The sequence below is a fragment of the Hydractinia symbiolongicarpus genome, chromosome 1 (assembly GCF_029227915.1).
Source record: "Hydractinia symbiolongicarpus strain clone_291-10 chromosome 1, HSymV2.1, whole genome shotgun sequence".
NCBI classification, from domain to species: Eukaryota; Metazoa; Cnidaria; class Hydrozoa; order Anthoathecata; family Hydractiniidae; genus Hydractinia; species Hydractinia symbiolongicarpus.
The window spans coordinates 9,425,314-9,440,868 of NC_079875.1; the positions used below are offsets into that span (position 1 = coordinate 9,425,314).

The 15,555-nt window shown below is 32.4% G+C and overlaps 2 protein-coding genes across 2 annotated transcripts; both read left to right on the forward strand.

Annotated features, from left to right (window-relative positions):
- The first annotated feature begins 1,519 nt into the window (after positions 1-1,519).
- Positions 1,520-6,038, forward strand: LOC130636755 (uncharacterized). Its single transcript, XM_057446596.1, has 4 exons — positions 1,520-1,836; positions 2,077-2,108; positions 2,773-2,949; positions 5,454-6,038. Exons 3-4 carry the CDS (start codon positions 2,812-2,814, stop codon positions 6,036-6,038), a joined length of 723 nt encoding a protein of 240 aa, XP_057302579.1. The 5' UTR covers positions 1,520-1,836; positions 2,077-2,108; positions 2,773-2,811.
- A 1-nt stretch (position 6,039) lies between these two features.
- On the forward strand, positions 6,040-8,970 carry LOC130636748 (adhesion G protein-coupled receptor E5-like). Its single transcript, XM_057446584.1, has 4 exons — positions 6,040-6,771; positions 6,987-7,234; positions 7,480-7,546; positions 7,845-8,970. Exons 1-4 carry the CDS (start codon positions 6,659-6,661, stop codon positions 8,302-8,304), a joined length of 888 nt encoding a protein of 295 aa, XP_057302567.1. The 5' UTR covers positions 6,040-6,658; the 3' UTR covers positions 8,305-8,970.
- Positions 8,971-15,555: the final 6,585 nt, after the last annotated feature.

Consider the following 15,555-nt stretch of genomic DNA (forward strand, 5'->3'; position numbering starts at 1 on the left):
TTAAACTAAGATTCTGTATCATAAGGTCTTCAGTTTACATGAATGATTTATTAAGATAAAACGGAATTAAAATTAATATATATGCAAGAATTATGGTTATTTTCAAATATCTATTTCCTAGATTTCTGATTCCTACGATTATATTCGTTCAGTTATAAATGTCATGAAAAGCTCTTGTGAAGAGCAAATTTTAAAAGACAGCTCGAAATATTGGAATAAAAATGACAATGGAACACTGGTACCACCAATGGAAATTCGGAATATAATTTGCGTGAACGATTGCAATGATAATGGCGTTTGTAAAAATGGAACTTGCATCTGTTTTGATGGTTTTATTTCCACCGATTGTTCCATCAGATCAGGTAGGTCAGATCAGATTAGGTTTTTTTAATATCTTTACTTTCGTTCTTAAGTCTAATGGATTTTTTCCTGAACATATTGCCTATGTTTTGCTAATTGCAGGTTAACTGAGTTTACAATTGTTCTCTAAACATTTTCTCAGCAACTAAAAGAATTGTTATCTTATTTTGAAAGGGCTGCAAAACAGTTATCCCCGGCAACGATACTACTTTTAACCCTCGCGAATTATGAAGGTAATGTGCAATAAACAGGACATCCAACATATCTAATTCCAAGATAATACATGCGAAAGTGTTCTGTGGCATTTTTTAATCAGGGACAAAATATACATGGAGTCTTCATCTTTCACGCTTTCATGGGTACGATTTAATAACGTAAAAATTTTGTAATTTTTGCAGGCTCAATTCCAATACTTTCTTCAAAACAGCAATATTGTGACATTTCACATGGATGCACATCCTTGTTAGTTAATGGAGAGGATTTTGTTAATTCAGAAAATTTGACTTGCAAGGTAATTTCAAAAATTATTAACACTTCTATGATCTTTCATAATGAAATAGTTTTTTCATTTTTGTATTGGACATAATGATGTTTTCCCAAGTTTTTATCAAAGTTTACAAAAGAGCCTTTAAGGAATCTTTACACCTAATTACGTAGGTAAAAACCGCCATATGTTATGACTTTGTTTTAAAGGTAATGTTGTTTTACCAACTATTTAAACAAATAGACTAATTGTATTTATGTTTATCGATCCTTGATTGTGTGTATGTGTTAAAATTACTTTTCAGATTTGGTCTTTGTAATATATTTAGATTTCAAATTATGCAGAAAATGAAGAATTTCCAATGGTTTCTATTTTAAAAGCAGTGTTTGTGAGTTACGCTGAGGTCTCGTGTGAACTTCCGTCACCAGTTCCAGCAGTGACATATCACATCAAAGTTTCAAATGATGGAAAGAAATTTAGTGCAAATGCTAGTCGTATTTTTATTTATCATTCGAAGTGTATGACATGTCGTCAACACACATGTGCAATAAAGGTACGAATTGAACATAAAATTTTATGAATGTTTACACTAGAAAAATGTTAAGTCATAATGTAATAGGAGCATATAGATAGATTTTTCCAAACACAACAATAAAATTGGTCCACAAAAATTCATATTCAGAAAATAATGGATTCGATTATTACTTTAAGAACAAAGCTTGATGGGAAAGGCACTGTACCAAACATAGCAGCAACTAATGTTGTGCAATCTGCATTTTATTAAAGTTTACTACTTTATTATACTAACCTTACATCCTCGTTTGTCTTGAAGTCTATAATATAATTTGTGATTAATGTACCACTACTCGTTTAGAACAACACTTGTCTGATAAACACTCGTTGTTACCAAGCTGGTGAAAAAAATCCTTTGAATGAAACAGAATATTGTGACCCTCAAAAAAGCAACTCCACATTTACTTCAAAGTTGCAAGGTAGGGTAATTTATATTGGCTTTAATCCTCAAATTCGTGCACTATTATGTAAGCGATGCTGACTTTATCTGAACCAGTGAATGCTTATGAACAGGCTTTTGAGATCATGATGGCAAGCTAAAATAATGCCTATCTTATTGCATAGTGGATCCTATATTTGTACACACCAATTCTCCCTATGCATATCATAGGCAGTATTATTTTTGTTCCTGTAACATCAAATGGATTTCATCCTTTTAGAATTTGAAGAGTCATTGCTACTGCTTAATCAAGTACGTAATGCAATACTTTGTTATTTACACATATGAAATAACTAACATGTTAAGGCTTAAGTAAAATGCTACTGTATTAAAATTCCAAGACATTTCTCCCTAGTCGAGGTGAGACATTTTTTCATTCAGAATGCGACATTCTATTATTTTATTAATCTGTGGCGAGTTTAATCAGAGAAATAGTGTCAATGCGCTATACTCATTTTCATTAAAGACAACAATCTTCAAAGTAGAAAACAATATTGACCTGTTAGTAATAAATCTGCGTAATTATGCATAAACTACCTCAACTTGTTGGCAAAGTCTTTTTGGAGAACCTGAAATTTTTAATTTTGGCCAACAATTTTTCAACCTACCTTAAGGTTTGCGAACCTGTCACTTTCTTTACATTGAAAATTTAATTTTTGTTTCGTATGCGTTTCCATCCTAATATATCCAGTTAAGTGGTCATCAGTTATGTTTAACAGGCAATATGTGATATATCGACCTTACTATAAAGCCAATTGACGTACTTCGGAGTCCAAGATTTAAATTGCTGTTAAGACTTTGGTGATCTTATGAAAAATAAAAACCTTCGCAAAATAAAAAAAACCTATCCAATTTTGTAACAATTCGTGTTTGACAATATAGTAAAATTTACTCATATTGTATCTTATTTGTTTAGTCACTTCTTTGCACAGACAGTAATGCACATCCAAATTGCATGACAGCTATCAAGGCCACTAAAAAATTAAACACATTTCTTAACGAGACTCTTGTAACCAGTCATATACAGATCGTTTTGATTGCCGATATTATTTCAAAAATTACAAACTATGCTGGTTGGTCCAACCTTAAAGAGGTAACTTATTCTTATTTATCCGCTATCTAAATCAGCCTTTTCACATTGTTAAGCGATCTATGTTTACCAATTATATCTTTGGCAGAAATGCTTAGCTTGTCTACTTTTTTAAGTCAGAATTGTGGTGCTTTCTCTAAGCCATGTAGAAGTTTCTCCATCCATGATTAAAAACGTCATTTGATGATAATAGACCAGCGTAGTATTACAATTCAATAGACCTATTTCCATATCCGCGAAATATGTATGTGAAAATGCAGAATAACATGAAGACGAGATTAGTTATGAGCAAATTTCGGGATGCTGGGTGTTTACATGCAAGTTTAAAGAATGTATCAACAAAATGTTGACTTTTATACCTTTTTTCTGGCAGTTTCAAATAATCGTAGTTAACACAGTTATAAAGAGGGTTTTGGTAGTAGTAGTGTGACAGATAAGTTAAAATATTGCAGATTTTAAGGGCGTATCTTTCGGTATATGTTAGCTAACTCGCTAAACCTCTAAAACCTAGCCACGTTTCTCGAATTAGATATAAATACATTTTGAATTTACTGTTTCAAAGTGAATTGAAAACTCAATATACAATTTACTAACGCTCAAAATGTACTTCATATTACTCTGATCATTTTAAAAAATTAAAATTAGCTTGCTTGTAGCTAAAGTAGCCAGCAGCTAAGCTACAACTCTGGAAAAACATATTGTGAATTTAATTTTGAGCTCTCCATCCCCCAAAATCAATATTGAACATGTTGACTGATGCTAACATAAGTACTCCAAAAACTTTAGAGTACTAAAGAAAAGTGACATTGAACTTGGGGGAAAGGGGATGGCGCAGTAAAGAGATCAAGAAAAAGCTAGATTTTCTTATAGCATTTTCACAAGTATTTTTACAGGATTGCTGCTATAACTTAGTTGCATGAGTAATCAACAAATCATTTTTCAACATTTGTTGTGTAAAATGGCATTTAAAATTCTTATTTTGAAACTATTGGCTGTTGTGATTATATATATAACTGTCACACTTCCTCTGTCACTACTCTCTCTCTCTCTCTTATTGACTGTCAATAATCTCACATTTGTATTAGGCATTGTGATGGTTAACTTTAATACTTACAGTTTGTAAGTAATGCGAATTGATAGAGCTCAGAGCTTACCATAAATGTTTACATATAGAGAAAGTAAAGTCTTTTTTTAAATGGCACCTAGTTTTTTTTGGTTTTTATCCAAAAAAGAAAGGGAAGTAAAATAAGTTACTTTTTCTTATAGGAATGTCTGGATTTCAGCTGCAAACTTGCTTAATTTTTGTCAAAATCTCGGTCTCAATGTTCTTAAAAATCAGGTCCTTATGTATATATTGTTTTTTCTTGCTACAAGATTAATTTTTAAGATTTCATAAAATCTTAAAAATTAATCTTGTAGAATTGTATAAAGTGTTCATTTACAGGAAATAATCTCAATGAAATTTTCCTAAAATGTCGATTTGTGAAAAAATAAAACCAAAAATTTTGTTTTTGACTTCACAAAAAAAGTCGCATTGCTTTCACTTATTAAAGTCATAGTTCAACATGACAAATATTTTGTGGAGTAAATTTTACAGAAATCTTTCTTTCTAGACAGTACCTTTTAAATTGTTTTGTGAAGTGATCTTCTCAAGGAAAAATTTCTTTTTACCGAGCAAAATCACTGGACAACTTTATTTGCCTGAACAAAATACCAAGATAGTAACTTTGAATACAAAATTTAAGAATTAGGATCTCATCCTTTTTGTCAACCTTACTTTTGAATTTTTGAATCTTTTTTTTATCAAATATAATTTACAATAGAGGCTTAAGGTGTGACACAAATAAGCAAGAACATTCCAAACAAAGTTTAAAGTCTAACTTTTCCCACCAAGTTAAATAAGAATCCTAATTCTGAAATAAAAGTGTGTAAAATGTGAATTATAAAAACATCCAAAATTAAAACTTGGAAAAAAATAAACGAGGTAAGGCACCAACAAAGTCAACTCAACTACTATAATAAAACCACAGTCAGAAAGCCTGGCTAATGTTATTTTCACAGATGTTGTTTAAAAAATGAGGTACACTCAGTAACCGGGGACACAGGATATATACCAGCAACATCAAAAATTTTGGTGAACAGCTTGAAATTTCACGTTTGTTTGGAGCAAGTCAGCAGCCAGCAAACTATCTGTACCATATCATATTCAAAGCTAGTTAATACCTAGCTCATATAACACCAAGAATAATAAAGAAGATCATTAGAACGGCCCATTGATACATGCTATTCTTTCATATAATCACCAAATGTTAATAACAATCTGTATAACAAATTAATTTGGCAAATATTGCAGGTAAACAAACCATATCTGCACTAACTTTGCAGCAAACTAAAAATTTGCTCATAACTAATCTTGTTTTTAAGTTAATCAGTATTTTGGTATGTATATTCTGCGGAACGAAAATGGATATTGAAATAGGTCTATTAGAGTTTCATTTCCTGTTTAGATATTTCTTGAAATTGTTGACATACTGGAAAAACTATTAAATATAAACAAGTTGTTATTTAAAGAAGCAGAGCGGAGTAAAAGATCTGCCACTATTATATGGAAAGGCTTTAATCGCATAGCATTACTCCTTTCTCAAAAAGCAAATAAGACAGAGTTGTTCGTGAGTAAAAAGCACTTTGCATTCGTTCTATCTAAAGCTACACATGAAAATGTTACAATTACATGTACAGATAATGAGTTGAAACAAATGGAAATTATTGTATTAAACTCTCATCAGGAGATCTTGAACAGCTCTCGTGTAGCAGCTGTTGTTTCATTGTCGTCTTTCTCGTCAGAGCAATGGTTTTACGTTACTGCTTTCTCAGAACCTTCACTTTTTGTTACACCGTCACTGGAAACTGTGGCTGTTGAAAGCGTGGTCTTATCGGTAAATTTCCCATATGAGAAAAAAGCTAAGAATCAAGTCATTACGGTACAGTTAAGACCCAAAGGCGGCTTTGGAAGTAATGACGAAGTGAAATGTGCAAACTGGAAACAGGGTTTAATCAGAAAAACAGGTAATTTGGTTAATTTTGGTGTTTAATGAGTGTTTTTTTACAGAGTACGTCGCGATATCTAAGTCAACATTTAATGATGTGAATCTCTATTTCAAAGTGTATAACCCCAGATTATAAATAGCAAAGCCATTAAAAATGAAGTTAAATTCTTGGCCTAACAGGAACAACTACCCACTCCGAATTTTTGTGAAAAAAAATGTAAGTTAAAGTTTAAATGATTTTTATTTCTTTATTAAGCGGCGTGTGCCTGTTCATTGGAATATTTTTGTTGATTTAACTAAATTAATTGTTTAGCAGACATAAAAAAAAACACTTTTCTGAATGAAATAAAACACACCTCCCTAATGTTGAAGGAAATAGTTTGGCTTAATAATTTCTTCGATGGTAAGTGATTAAATACCCATTGTGGCTCACAGACAGGCAAGTTAGAGATAGAATCAATAGCTACATTATAGATGCATTTTGTGTAACAATTACATAACAAGACACCTTTTAATACTCAGGAAAAGACAGTTCACACGCTAAAAGGAGTAAACAAAACTTCTGGTCATCGGAAGGATGTCAAACAATTTCAGGAAAAACGAGTTCTGATTTTGCACATTGCACGTGCAAAGAATATTCCGCAGTTACATTAATTAGCCAACGCATGGTAAATCCAACGGACAAAAACATTACAAAACTCAGTGCAATAACATGGTTTGGAACTGGTATACTAATTCTGGCTTTAGTTGTGACAATTGTAGTTTCTTCTATATTTCGGTAAGCTTATTTTGCGTTACAATATATTAAGTAGATGGTGTTTTTTTTTTCGATTGACGATTTATCTTTTATTTTCTGTTAAACAAATGGGATTAGAAGGCAACTTATATAAAACAATTTCATCTTGTTAAGAAGATATGAATCTTTTAGAATTGCTTATCATTTCTGTCGTGAAATTCTTTCAATAATCAAATAATTTGTTTATTGCGTTTCAGAAAATCCACAAAGTTGTTTTTGCCGTTTCTGTGCGTTTTATCTTCGTGGCTTTGCTTGGTTATAACCTTTGCCTTTGGTGTGGCAAAAACTGATTCAGAAAAGGAGTGTCGAATCGTTGCAGCAATTCTGCAGTTCTTCTTGATTTCGACATATTGTTGGAATTTGGTGTTTACTTATTTAATGCACAAATCTCCAGAAAATGAAAACGATATAAAAGTATTGGCAAAGGCAGTCACATTTGCTTTAGGTCAGTTGTGTTACATTTTAAGAAAGTCGAATATTCTTCCCAATGAAGAAACAAAAAGTTTTTTCTGTCAAAGACCTTTAAAAGAATGAACACCTCTAATATTCTATTAATTTCACAATTTCTATTTCATAAACAGAATGGAAAGTTTTCTCCAAAAGCTTTATTATTATTTTTTTGTAACAATCATTCTGCATTTACAAATTTTATATTATTTTTTATAAATAATATGATCTGATTTTTTTCAGGAGTTCCAATCTTTGTAGTTTTGGTTACTGCAACAACAATCACAAATTCGTACGGAGGGAACCAGTTGTAAGCACATTTGTTTTGTTATTTCATATGTAGAAGTTCCTTCGTTTCAAAATTTAATGCATCCTGGTTCCTCCTTCAGCTACCTTTGGCCGCGCGAAACTCAATTAAATTAAGATTAGCAAAATATCGGCGTTGTTATTCAGACGCGGCCAGGTTGAACTAAATGCTATTCGAAAATGATGCGTCTAATCTAGGCCTTTCTATGCTAAAATATATGCGCAATCAGTTCGCTTTATATAATAAAAAGTGAGATATTTATAATTAACGTTAAATACATTTATGTTATATTTTTTCACAGTTGCGTACCCTATGAAACGGCATTCTATGTTGGTGTTTTGGTCCCTGTTGTAATTTTATTCATTGTAAATTTGTACATGTTGATTTTGGATTATTATCACATGCCAAATGGTGTTTCTAACGCAAATCACGAAGACCAACAAGGGCAGCAAAAGAAATTTCAAGGCAATTCAAGTGATTTAATAAAGGCGTTGCTACTGTTGATGGTTATCAGTGTGGTCTTTGTAACAGCAATATGTTTAATTGAATACGTTTCTACAGTGATGGAAGTGATTTTTTTGGCAATCTGCATGATTTCGTTTGTTTTCATGGCTGTGTGTTTTATAGCTAACAAGATTTGTGGACGTTACAAGAACAACTTAGAGATTAGGAAGACAGTTCGAAACGTGTCAAAAGACGAAAAAGAACAACGTGTAGGCATTCGCTTGTTATCACGGAACGAAAACGTTGATACAAACTAAATTTTATTTTGGTCTTGAGAAAGCAAACGAATGATAAAAAGTCTGTTGGGCTGTTGTAAAGTGTTTCCTTATGCAGTGTTTAAAAACACGATTTTGTTCCATATAAACTTTTGTTGTTATAGAAATAATAGATCTTTATATTTGTCCAATAAACGTGGAGGATTTGATTAGTATCTGATATATCTTTCATCCAATATTATGCATAACGCACACAATGTAGGAGAAATAAGCTTTCAGCAATAACATATACAGGTTACAACATTTTGCTTTATCAGAGAGTATCTTATGAAAAATCTGGACAGTGATACCATAAATAATAATCATCATTGACGAATTTACACATTTTTATAGCAACAAAAGTTTATATGCCACAAAGTCGTATTTTAAATGCTAATACATCATTCGACGAACATATTCCTTATGATGTCAAAGAAAAGCTACTCGTGAATAATCCTGTTTCGTCAAATATGAACAATTTTAAGTTTTAGACGATTTTGTAAAGAATTTATTCCAATATGAAACTGTTCCAGTGAACGCTCCTGTTGCACAGTTTCTGATATAAGTATTTTAGTTTAACTAGTAAAGTTAAAGAATTAACGCCCTACGATATTACTTAACACAGTAAGACCGTTATGATGCAGTAAAACATAGTTAAAAAATCCTGAATGCTGTAGTTATGACTTTGTAACTCCGTCGCACTTTGTAAACCCACCTTCTAAAACTTTTAATTCTCTGAAAAACACAAAAGAAAAAGCTGCTGAATTTGAAACTTTCCTCTCTATAATAATACAGAGATTGTGTGTGTCTGTGTGTCTGTAACAGGCGAAGTAGATGTGTTCATTTTCCTTTGATTAAGCCGAAAAAGTTATGTCTTAAATGTTAAATTTTGTCAATAACAATACTTTAACGTCAATCTCTTATAATAATGCAGAGACTGTGTCTAATATGTCTAATATGTTAAACTTTTTGACGTTAGGGTGCGACGAAAATAACACTACTTTAACGTCAATATCCTATATTAAATTAATGCAGCCATTACAGTGCACCTAAAATTTTGAGGCCAAATAACTTGGAAACGAGTTGGTGACGTCAATGTTATTTCACCGATTGGGTAACTAGGGACCACATGGGACCAATTTGGGTAATTTTTCAAACCTGGTTCCCCAAATCCGTTTCGGAATGAACGGGTTTATGATGTCATCAAAAAGCCTTTAAACCACAATATTTCCGTATTCGTTGGTCAAAAGTACATGATCCTATACATTTTCTTGATCAGCGTTTCAAGAGCTATAACATGAAGGCAACGGGTACACAAATTTCGAAAAAATAATTTTCTGTACTTTTATTAGGGACTTTGCTGATGTCAGCAAAATTTTTAAACCCGTAAATCTCATTAACCATTCATCAAAAGCACGTGATTACATACATTTTCTTGATCAGCGTTTTAAGGTCTACACAATAAAGGCAACGTAAAAACAAGGTTCTAATTTTTTTTGCAAATGAGTTACTGACGTCATCAAAATTCATATGATGCTTATTTTTCAATTTTATCCTGCCTCAGTGGATTTTTCCACGGGCTTTATCGACTAGTATCCTATATTAAATTAATGAAGCCATTACCGTGCATCTAAAACTTTGAGGCCAAATAACTTGGAAACGAGGTGGTGACGTCAATGGCTTTTCACCACGTGGATAATTAGGGACCACCTAGGACAAATTTGGGTAAGTTTCACAAAGCTGGGTCCCCAAATCCGTTTAGGAATGGACGGGTTGATGACGTCACCAAAAAACCTTTAAATACTAATATTTATTCAACCGTTTGTTAAAAGTACATTACCTATACATTTTCCTGATCACCGTTCCAAGATCTATACGATAAAGGGAACAGGTATACAAATTTCTAAAAAAAAAATTTCTGTTTTGACGGGGCCATTGCTGACTTCAGCAAAAATTTTAAACCCTTATCTCATTAACCGCTTATCAAAAGCACATGATCATATACATTTTCTTTATAAGCGCTTTAAACTCCACACAATAGAGGCAACGTAAAAACAAGATTCTAAAATTTTTTTAGTGGATGGGTTGCTGACCTTATCAATAATTTTATCCTGCCTCAGTGGATTTTTCCACGGGCCTTATTGAATAGTAATACATATTAGAAAAAAAAAGATTAGTGTAAATCTTTTTTTTAAAACCTGAATTCCGGAAATATCAATTTTCTCATTTAGTTTCGGAGAAAGCAATTTTTTCTAAATTAAAAGAAAAAAAAGTCAACGAAAATTGATTCTCTTGTGGTATCAAACCTTTAACTGAAAATAGCAGTCCATTGTGAGTTGTATTGAATATACAATGGTCCAAGCATAACGACAGGACGGTAATACAACCTCCAAGCAATGACCAATCCTGGGCATAATATTTGGGATTTTTCTGTTTATAGCTTTTTCGCGAAATGGGGAAACAACTTCACTTGGACAGGGCTCTTCCGGTAAAGAGGAGGTAGGCCCATTAGCCAACGTCAAAAATAGCTTTCCGCAATTTCCGTACTACGGAAAAGTTCTCTTCACAACCAGAAAAGTTCTGGAATACTATAGAAATGGCAAAAATTACCAACCTTTAAGATTTTGGATAAAGCCAAACACCCAAACCATTATAATAATAATAAGTCCTCCGCTGTGAACATTAAGAAGTTCAGAAGTCGTGTAACTTAAATAGAAAATATTTTTCTTAATTTCTTGTGTTTACGATCCTTAATAATCCGCCCACTATCCCAATTTATTACCTTCAGAGTTAAAGTTTGATCATGATGTATCCGCTAGGTTATTTGAAAAAAAGGTTTACAGAGTTATTTTTAATAAATTCATTTAACTTATAAGCCATAAAAGACTAGATATAAAAGAAGAAAACTTTCGATGAATGTTAGTGTCTTGTAAAGAAATTATGACTCTCTATTCAAATTCCTATTGTTAAGACAAAAAATGCGATAAAGGTGCGCCACTAGGCTCCAGCTCTTTTTGTGCGTTTCTCGCAAGACGACTAATTACCGATTCTTTCAGTATAGAATCGTAAAAGATTAAGAAAATAATCAGGTTTTCCACTGAATTCCTCCAATGTTAACTTGTTAAAAAGCTCTCAGGGATTTGCCCTCGCGTTTGTTTTTTCGGGAGAATCAGTTGGAGAAGAAGCTGGAAGGTCAAGCAGCCATATTTGTTGTTGTCGCATGTATAGTTTTTTTCAAGAAGTACAGAACAGAATATAAATCCGTCATAGATGGACGAAGGTAAGGCTTTATTTTTCACTTTAGTAATAATCTTTTAGTTAAGGACGATGGCTAGGCAAAGTTTAAGGCCAAAACTGTGAATTTTCGGTGTTCATATAGTGTCCTTTTAAATATACTCGGAGTATTTTTCCACGTTTGTAAATAAAAATGGCGGTCTTGGAAAACTCATGACTTTAAAAACTTAAAAGCTTTTGTAAAAAAGCAAGTTGTGACTTGTTATCTTACTTAAAAATGTAACACAACAGTTTTAGCAATCTACTATGTTATTTCTATTCAGTTTCAGGAGCTGCTCTAAACATGTCATAGAGGGTATAGCTATAGCTCACTATAGCTCCACGAGGCTAGGCATATAGAATTTATATCACAATTGCTTGCCAATGAAGGATTTCTTTGGAACTGTCAGTTCTGACTTGCCCGTGTTTAAACCACATTCAAGTAATGTAAGCTCGGAACTCAATTGCTTTCATATCAGAAAATGGAAATATGCACTGAGAAATAATGACCAAAATTTTCACACACTTTTCATTTCAAACACACGTTTTACGAACTCCGTATAGAGGTAGAAATCCTTGATAAGCAATACAGCGTTAGTAAACCAGATCAGCATTACCAGCAACGTTGTATGGAAATGTCGAATGACCATGTTTTTAACACAAGCATGTATGTGTATGCAATTCAAGCTACTGATTTTTAAAAAAATCCACAGGTCACAACAGATGAAAATGTTGATTAACTGTTAAGTTACTTATCGATATACACTAGGCATGTTGAATTTTCTTTTGTATAACTTTCCGAGCAACTGCATAAGTTGTTTTAACGAGTCAAAATTATGCTAACACGTGTAGTTAATTAGTAAGATTTTAACCTTGATTGGGCGAAATAACAATCGAAACAATTTCTTTGACACTATTGGTTCAGAGGAAACAATCAAGCTTTCGGAACTTTGAATTTTCATGATTGTACCACCTGTTCTAGAGGTGCGTCTAGCATAAAGAGCCGTTGCGTTTCTTTCTCTTTGATTATATCTCTATGGTCTATCCACAATTTTATATATGCATAAAATACCCAATGCAATATATTTTTGCCAACTTTGTTCTGCTTGCCCGTGTGTAGCAATCACAACGCCCGACAAACAGACAATTCCAGATTTTTGCGGCCATGACATGATGAGGAAAGAACGTGTAAAGTAGAGTCACAAAGGCCATTTTGATGTTGCAAATAGTGGTGTGTTCAGTGCTAGATTTGTAGGTCGCTGTTTGACTTTTTGTTTTTTAATACTTGTTTTCTGTATATTTTTACATATCTATATTATAATCCTCCTGTCCGTCCGTCCGTCCGTCTGTCACGCAAAATGGTAGCTTAGCTGTGCAGGTAGCGAGACGCACGCAATGCAGTATAAAAAGGGCGGGCGAACCCGTGGTTTTTCCACGGGCTAACGACTAGTATATATATATTATTAAATCGACACTTTTCAGATTTTGGCTACGAACGTAGATTTTGAGGGAGCATCCTAAATCTTATACGAATATGCAGTATTGTTTGCCTGCACTAAGGGCTGAGCCTAAATTTTTAAGCTTTAACGGAATCTTATTCCGCAAAATAAATTAAAATTGCCTGAATGTTTTTATTATGACGAGGTAACAAGGTTTTGTAAACTTTGCTTTTATTTTCGCTAAAGTTGAAGTAAAGTTATCTTCTAAATAATATACACACCTGAAACACCATAATGTTGTGTGCGCTTTACTCGATATACAACATATTTGATACCTGTACTAAAGCACTCACCTAAATGTGTGACACAGTTTGCAGCTCTTATTAGGCGCTCTACAGGACGTTTAACGGCAGGTCACACAGTTATTTGTGGCTTCGCACCGCGTTGAGTGTGTTCACACTATTATTAATAAGTGAATACAATACAAAAACAATACAAGTCCGATTTAAAATTTTAAAAAGTTTGTTTAGTCTACTTATATAGCATAAAAAAACTTTTACTAATATCACAAATATGTTTGAGAAAAAGGGCTCTGACATAAGTAGAAATAAGAAAATTATAATATATTACTAAACATGACCAAAAATGATCACCTTCAATTTATGCACCATTGTACCCGATTACAATAACGTCGTCTAGTTAATTGTCACCTGTAATGTTTTTGGATTAAGATATTCTATAACTTTAGTAAATCTCAAAGGGTTAAACGTATTTAGTTCCAGGTATATTTAACTTCGCAATGAAGCTGGTAACAGGTCAAATTCCCTTATTGTATTGACAATTTATGGGACACCGGGATGTTAGAATTCTGTAAAAAAGCGCGATTGAAAGCGAATTTATGTTTTTATTCGTCGTGCTGGATTTTCATGTAGCTTTGCCTTCCTATGCCTACCTCATACAAATAACTTTTTTGCAACAAATTATTTTTTTATCTGTATTTTTATAAAACACCTTTTGCTTCTTTATCATTGATACTGCCATAGACTACTTCACTAATGGTAAACGACGTATACGAAACTTTTCATGCCATTTGAACTCTGAGTTGGTAATTTTTCAAAAAAAAAAAAAAAAATCTGAACTAGAAGTAGTAGCAGCGTTCTTTGTATAAGTATAGATTATCACAAAAATTTAAATTTGAAATTTTAACCAATCCAAATTAAGACCATTATGTTCCTAACGTTTAAGCTTCTTGATTTACTTACGTTAAACAGAAACCAACCATAAAGATTCATTTTAGGAACTGCTTTTCAGAGAAGGAAAAGTAGTTGCGGTAATTCTTATTAATTGATTTGTGGTGAACCTCTGTGGCAATCATACTAATCATGTCCAATCACATCATTATTAGGCAACGTCCAATCACATCGTTCTTAAGCTACGGCCAATAGCAGAATTTAAAATAGTAAAATTTAATTTGTTCATATTATCTATATATAGCCCTTTTAATTCAAAACGGAACAATTTTTTAAATGAAACAGTTTTTAATTGGATTTATCGTCTTTTCAACAAGCAGCACAGCAACGATTAAATAAAATATAAAGACCTTGCACTCTTACAGGTTTTTGGAATTTCAGCTATTCGTCATCGTACCATATGGAATAAAATTAAAAGGCAAAATACAAAAAAGAAAAGATTTCAGCAATCGCGCTCAAAAACAGTTATAATGTGTCCAATTATCGTAATTCTGATTAATTGATTTGTGGTGAGTTGCTGCAGCAATCATTACCATTACATTACCATTCGCTACACCCAATAACAGAAACTAACACGATAGAAGTAATTAGTTTGTTCATACTTGTCTGTACATAACATTTTTGTTCAAACGGGAACATTTTTTTGGATGTCACAATTTCCAATTTTATCTTTTCACTAGCACCAAAACACAAAAGTAATTATAAAATAAATATCATATATTGTAACTTATTTTCGTAGCAATCGGGTAGGATACGCATGCACCTGATAACACAGAATACCAAGATGACTCCACCCACTAAATTTTATTTCTCGAATAGTGTCCTAAGTCTTGAAGAGATTACGCAGACAATAAGGCTCTTATTCTCGTTTGAACAGAGTGAATAAGAAATTAATACATCTTAATCTAACCACTTCACGATCTAAACAAATTATTGCATCCCTTTTCTTACAGAGATTTATAGGAGAAATTTATAGAGAAATGTTTCTGTGTGACATATTTTGTAAATACATGTATTACCAAGAGCATCATTGCTACAAAAAATCACCAATTTGTTGCGTTCTTAAGAATTAATTTTCTCCTAATAAATATGACTATTTCCAACTTCAATATTTAGGAATTAAACTAACTTTGTAAACCAATTTCATCACATCGTAGCTACGTTCCTAATAACGCTTAAAAAATATTGAAAATTGAAAGATGAATATTTCAATTTATTTTAACTTATTTTAATTTAACCAACACGGCCTATATTTCTAAGATAATAAATGACTTGTCCATTATATTTTGCCT